Consider the following 7,444-nt stretch of genomic DNA (forward strand, 5'->3'; position numbering starts at 1 on the left):
GGATTGGCGAGGGTGAAACTTCTGTATCATCCTCAAACTTGTTAATCAGCAATATATTTACTGTTCACCACCGAAAAACGAAATACTGATGACTTGGGTGTCTTCTTAGGTCTTCTCGACAAACCTCGATAATGCAACATGGTCGCCTTGTGGCAAAATGAATAACTTGTCAATCCGAATACTGCTTAACTTGAATATGTTATTTGCTATAGACTTTATTCTTTGCACATGCCTGAGACCAAAGCAATTTTCTTTTTTTTTTTATTGAAATTGTAACAATTAACAAATTTATGCAAAAAAAAATATATATCGCACGATGATTCGGTGACCGTTTACAAAAGAAGAAAAGAAGCTTGTCAGTAGAATGGCATCACAGTAAGTAGATACGATGGCAGGTGTTACGATTGAACGAAAGAAGCGAATAATTATAATGACAAAAGGCGAAAAGTGAACACTGAAGAAACGACTTAAATCAATGGTGAAAAATATGGAATAAAGGAATGCGATTTTATGCAGGCATTTTTCCGCGCCTTTCTTTTTGAATGGCCGGAGTTCATTAGTTGCTGGTTGCCAGACCTCCATATAGGGTGTCCAACCGACACCCTGACAACCCGAGCGGATAGCACTAACTTTTGACATATTCTAAAACATTTTTACAGTTTTTGGGAATCCATCTTACGACGATTTTCTGTATTTTCCGCGAATTTCTATTCACATGTTTGAGAGATACCCAATTCGCTATTGTTTTGGGTATGGGGGGAGGGTACCGGGGCATACCTAAGGGGGTGTTTACATGTGAAAACTCGCCTCGGTGCGAGTTTGATACCGGTATGACATTGCGATTTCATACCGTGTTTACATGTATGGACACTTCATTTCGACCGACGTGATTGTGACGCCCAGGTGACGCCATATTGGATTGGATATCGAAGACTGTACTACCCGTTCTAGACTCCCAGGAGAGTGATTTCATTCTGGAACGAACAGCCGTACCGCGGTTACATGACATCGGGATGAGTTTTCGTACCGGAATGAAAATCTCGCCCCGGTACAGCTACCGGGGTGAACTCGCACCGGTATGACTCGCTTCGGTACAAGATTTTGTGCTGGTATCATGTAAACGTATACAGAGCCACAAGAGGGAACTGGAGTGAACTCGTACCGGAATGAAAGTCGCGCCGGTATCATGTAAACACCCCCTAAAACATGGCAGCCATATGTGCACTTTAAAATGATTTCCAAGGGAGTTTTACGAAACGCTGTGATCACTACGGACATAAAGGAGTCAAAGATGCCGACTTCAAAATGTGGTCATTTTTGACCAAAAATTGTGGACTTACCCCTTGGAAAAAAGCCGACTGGCTTGGACGCAAGACAAATCCTCTGTTAAAAGCTTCCAATCGAATCAGTGCCAGTGTCCGAAGACGTCCCCAAAGACACTCTTTAGGCCTCCCAAGGGACCAGGCACAAAGAAATAGCACACAAAAATTAAGTCAGGCTGTAAGTTTATAAGACAAAATTCTTTGCTAGGGCGTATTTGCACTTAAAAATGATTCCCTTCTAAGTTTTTCGACACGCGGACATTCCTAGGGCCATAAACGAGTTAAAAATGCCAACTTCAAAGTCGGGGCATTTTTCACCAAAACCCTTGAGCTACCCCCTGGAAAAAGGTTGATTTTTGGACGCAAGACAAATATTCTATAAAATTAAAAACTTCCAATCGAATCAGTGTGTCCGAAGACGTCCCCAGCCCACAAAAGTTAGAGTTAGGGTTAAACAGAAATTTTTTTGTCAGGGCGTTATTTGCATATAAAAATGATTCCCAAGGAAGATTTCCGACACGACGAGATCCGTTAAGGACATAAACGTGTGAGAAATGCCGACTTCAAAATTTTGGTCATTTTTTACCTAAAATCCTGGACCTAGACCTGTTGGAAAAAAATCGATTTTTGGACCTCCTTCAAATATTCTTTAAAAAGCTTCAAATCGAGTTTGCATTAGACCAGATTAAAACGGGACTTACATTTTCGGGCTATTTTCAGCGACGTATTGTTTTCATTTCGGTTAAAATAACATATATTTAGACAACAGGATAAGGGGGTTAATTTCTAAAGATACTTTGGTGCCGCATAAATGAATAGGCCTTATCACGGTTTTCGACGCATTTATTGAGACAAACATTTAAACATTTATTGAGACAACACTTTGTCCGAACATAGATGCTTTTTAAAATTTCGAATGAATTCACTTGTAATTATCTGTTGTTAGTAATACTTTACTTTCTATGTTAATGTTGTGTAAATAGTGTGAAATAAATTGACCACGAGCCATGAACCAGTCTGCGGTATTTTACGCTGTCAGTGTTTTGTGCGTTTCACTGGGGATTTGGGCATGGGGGTGTCCCAAACTCGGGATGACACCGGACTCAGCGCGATTTGGTTGGTATCGAAAGTTAGAACCCAGTTTTCACGGTCAAAAAAATATGAAATTCAAATAAACACTGGTCAACACTGTGTGTCGGAGGTTTGGAGATATGAGTAAGCTTTTAGCTGATATTTTGTTTACATTTCAAGTAGTTTAGAATATTTCTCCATTAGCTAGTTAGATAAAGAGGTCTTTCTGGTCTTTAGATGCCATGGCTGCGCCGATTGTGCCGTTTCGAGGCGGGCTTTTTACGGAAGATGGAGGTGTAGATGGCCTCTTGTATCCTCGACGGTGCGTCACTATTCCCAAGTACTTCGATCCAAACCTGGTATTTTTCGGCTCAGGCGAAGCTCCTTTGCATTTATGCCAAAGGTTAATGGAAACTGTGGTAAATTCCCCTGACTTGTTGACTGTTAGACCGTCTATAAGCTTGTTGAGCATGATTCCGGAGGTTATGGAAGACCTACCCGCAACCATGAAAGGACTACAAGTCGTAGCCTTCGGCAAAAAATACAGCTGGAAGCAGGACGAAATAGAAGGAGTCTTTTACGTCACGGATTACGACTCTTTACGGCTTGTCGGACTGAAGAAACAAAAAGACATTGCCGTGGAGGATTTTTTAGAGAGCCGAAACATTCCTAGAAGCAAATTATACGGTGTCATTTTTCAGCAAAAGGAGCCGTTGTGGTTGAGCCCGATTCGATCGGCCGAGGTTTTCAACTTCAAGAAGCGACTAGCTGATGTTTTACACGTGAAATCAGGGAATATTTTCTGGATACAGAACCAGCAGGACATTGGATGTCTCCTCTCTTCGACAATGAGTCAGATTTATCGTTTGCGGGAAGACAAAGAGAGCGAGGTGTGTTTGTCAAGATTTTAAATATTCTAGTTAACAGTTGTTTTTTGTTATGCATGAATGCACCTTTAGGTTTTGTTTACTATCTTGGCAATGAACGCGTCGGGAGCAAATTATTTTTTTTTTACATTTACATTTATACAACATCATTTTTGCACAAAAAAATTAAATTTCACTTGTTTACAGAATGGGGAATGAACTCTGTACAGCATTTTGATTACGTTTTTTTTTTTTAATTTAAATTTGATTCATATTTTTATTAAATTTTTCAATTTATTTCTATTTTAAATTGAAATTTCCAGTTTTATTTATTTTTTTCAAAATTTTACACTCAACATAGCTGTTGGGGCTATAATGACAATATTATTATATGACTCACTGATTTTGTGTCATTCTTAATAGGAAAAAAATGAAAACTAGTGTAGAGTTCAGCTTCTGCATGTCCACATTCATGTTGATTAATTACACCTATTAATTTCATTTGAATAGCCACGTAATATTTATACCCAATAATTTTTGTTGTTGTTTGTTTGTTTTCTTTTTGTTTTTTTACCTTGAATGAAAATTAAAAGCAGAGAAAAAAATTCAATATTGGACATTTTCACAGTAAAATCCTCAATTTATGAGATCGGGGCAAACACGACAAAATACTGACAGTGTTTACATGGGAAAAATCTGAAATCCAAAGCTAAATGATTTCCCTAAAATATGAAATCTAAAATCATCACTACATGTACCTTTTTTCCAGCACGTCCTTCAATAATTATTGTAAAATGAAGTTCCTAGAGGAAGATTTTTCTGTTTGGTTAGAAACAATGTAGTCACATTCTAAATGACCGATTTCAATATATTAAAATTCTAACTTGGCTCCCAGGCCAGGCTGCATTTCATGTAGGATACGCCGAAGATCTTTGGCGTGGGTTTGAAGAGCGCTTGGCGTACTGGCGTACGATCGAAGTCGTTGGCGTACAGCTGGCGTATATCTTGTGGCGAAAACTATAGGAATATTGTATAAACGCTTTTCCGTAAGCCTGCCTGTATAGACTGTAGTAAGCAGTACTATCCTCAAAATAGCTAAAAAATAAATTTACTCGAACAGACCCCAAACATGTCGGTGCCAAAGTGATTTAGTTACCTGCATGACCTGATTTACCCAAGTGACCAGGCTCCAGAGCGCGATTTTGCCACGCTAATCTCCCGCACAAAATCGCTGGCCGGCCAACCAAGGCGCCATCGTGGAAAGTAATTCCGCTGGTCACATTGTTGTCAAATGTCAAGTTGGCGGCTTGGCATGGAATTAAGACGTCCTTGGCATACCTTCGGCGTGATGTTGATGCGGAATGCACCCTGGCTCCCAGGTTAAGTGGAATCAGACAAAAGGAATTAATTACACATAAATTACAGTATAATTTATGTACATCCATGTAGTCTCTTTTGTTTTGTTCCCCTAGGCCTCGGAACGTCTAAGTAAGAATTTTAAATAACATTTTAGATCTCAAATTTTATGGAAACTATGTGAGTTCAGATTTGTTCCCAGACACATGAACACAGTATTTGCTGTCTTGTTTGTCAGTAATTTTCTAACCAGTACTTTTTTTGTTGTTAAACTTAAAGGAGAATGAAAAAATTGTGCGTGGCAATATACAGCTTACGAAAGAAGAAAAGCAGAAGGAACTCCTTGAACCCACAACAATGCTCTATGGTGAACTAGCAGAGAAGAATGGGTATGTAAACATGTTGTTTACCCTTAAACAGGAAGTTCCGGTACATAAGGGGCCTGGCCTGGCCATTCTCACCTTCAGTTGTCAATCAACCATCAGAGCATAAACAACCGACAAACCACAAGTGTCTTTTCCTATGGCCCTTACCAATAAAATCGGCTTAGTTTTCAGAATGAACCATGTTAAATAAAATAAGAACTTGATATCTTATATTGCTATGGTGAGATTGTGAAATTTTGTTCAGCATGTTATTTCAAAGGAAGCTTGAGTCGACAACTTATCACGACTGAACGGCATCTAAATTTGCATTTAAGCCCACAAAGGTGTGAAATGAAGGAGGGGTTTGCCCTTTTATAGTGGAACTTCTTGTTTAAGGACGATGCTTCCCTTTGTTACTGCACATACATTCTGCACATCTCGGGATGGTAACTCAGGTTTCGCCCTTCCAAATCTTTATTTTGATTTCCTGGACACATTGCAAATTTGTAGACATCCACCCTCTTGGCTGTTTTTACTCAAGACATAATCTATTGGAGATGTCAACTTTTAACCCAAGTAAATGAAGTCGAGATATTCTTTTGTGGAAAAACAAAAGATGTAGCTCTGTGACCTTGCAATTTGAATGCTTTTTACAGCAAATGTGACCATTGAATTAACAAGTTTTTGAAAACAAATTCAAAGTCATCTAAAAAAGTCTTTAAATCTGCACATGTGGCTTTGGATACATCTAGATACTGTACTAGTATATCACTCATTTACAGCAACTAATCAATGATTTGCAAGTTTAAATTTAGTCACACATTTAAGAAAAATGGTCGGACATGTCCAATGAGCAACAGTTATTTCCCCCACATTTTGCATAAGAAATATAAAAATTCAGTCAGGGAATTTGCAAGTAACTGTTGCGGCTTAAATTGGAAACTTATTCCGCAAGTAGCGCCAAAGCATAAAAAATTATAAACAAATTCCCTTGGCAAGCTTTTCCTGGTAGGATAGGTTTTATAGAGAACTTCAGATGTCAATGTGGGTCTACATGACTTATTTAAATTGGAATTAAAGGAACCATAATATATATTCTTACACAATTTTTTTCCTGTTTCAGGATTGTTCTTGCTGAAGGAGTTTGAAGATGCAGGAATACACTAGATGCATTTCATATTCATGAAGCTGTAATGCTCTGTCCAATGCACTCTAAGGAAATTATTCTAAAATACTTACCACTACTGGCTTGCATTGGCATTGCTTTCAGCAGAGGTTACAGAAACTTTGAAAAGATATACAGTATTGAGAAGTTGCTGTGAATTACTCATTACAACCAGTGTTATGTTAAAAGTCGAGGAAGGCAAATGTTTTTGCTCCTTACATGTAATTGAGTAGAGTTAACGTTATTTATCTATAATTGAAATCGGTTATGTTTTTGATAATTACAAAAAAAAAAAAAAAACAACAACAACATTTATTTTAGGTCATAAACATACATGTATTCAGTTCATTGAAAATATAGTGTACATGTATGATTTTATTAATCAAAGGCCTGCTTATCAGTCATACATTTATATTTTTTAGCCAATTCTTCATCATACAGGCCACTAGTTAAAAATGGAATGGTAAAAACTCCAAAGGAAGGGTTTTGTTGAAAAACCTTTGTCTACTTCAGGCAATGATGTCTGCAACAAAATGTTGTGCACAAGGTACATTTCAGAGCATGTTACACTTTGCAACGTTTCATGAAAGACGTCTTGCAATAGCACAACATACTCTCAATACAAGTTGCAAGAAAAATTGCGTGGTGTATTGATGCTTTACAGTGATGCACCAGTATCATTGCCATTGCCAGGTTGTTTTTTGTATTAGTGTTTTGACAACTTTCTGTTGGCTTCTGTTTTAAATTGCCAGTGAAATTCAGGAACTGTGGGATGCAGAAGTCTCAAACAAACAAACATGGAATTTAAAATGTCTGCCTAGAAGTGCCTGAATTGTGATTGGCTAGTTTAAAGAGGAACCGTCTGAAAGTAGTGAAATGATATTTCTCAAACTCATTAATAATTCATCAAGAGAAAACAAAGAAAATCACTACTGTGACTGTGGTTTGGATGTATGTGTTCCTAATTACCATAAAATTTTGACAACTTTATATAATGGTAATTGAACTTTGTGTCGTGCAATTTGGTCTGAAATCATACGCGTGATTTCAAATGCCCGAGTTCGATTTGAAATAACAAGTATGATCTTAGACTAAAATTGCACGACACAAAGTTCAATTACCGCTTTATTACACCTATTTTGAAATCACACAGTTTTTATGTCAATATTAGTATTTTATTTTTATTATTTCATTTTCATTTTGATGGGTTAAAGAAAGGATGTGATTTAGAGCAAAAAATAGTGCGATTTGTGAATAAATCATACTGTTGAGAGCCAATCAGATTGCAAGGATCACCAG

General features: G+C 37.5%; 1 protein-coding gene across 1 annotated transcript; it reads left to right on the plus strand.

The window, feature by feature from the left end:
- The first annotated feature begins 2,490 nt into the window (after positions 1-2,490).
- LOC146466959 (uncharacterized) lies at positions 2,491-6,426 on the plus strand. The gene is made up of 4 exons (XM_085126455.1): positions 2,491-2,537; positions 2,631-3,283; positions 4,895-5,004; positions 6,104-6,426. The coding sequence occupies exons 1-4, from the start codon at positions 2,534-2,536 to the stop codon at positions 6,126-6,128; spliced, it is 792 nt and encodes a 263-aa protein (XP_084982581.1). The 5' UTR covers positions 2,491-2,533; the 3' UTR covers positions 6,129-6,426.
- Positions 6,427-7,444: the final 1,018 nt, after the last annotated feature.

Source organism: Pavona decussata, unplaced genomic scaffold, assembly GCF_977016875.1.
Source record: "Pavona decussata unplaced genomic scaffold, jaPavDecu1.1 SCAFFOLD_140, whole genome shotgun sequence".
Taxonomy (NCBI): domain Eukaryota; kingdom Metazoa; phylum Cnidaria; class Anthozoa; order Scleractinia; family Agariciidae; genus Pavona; species Pavona decussata.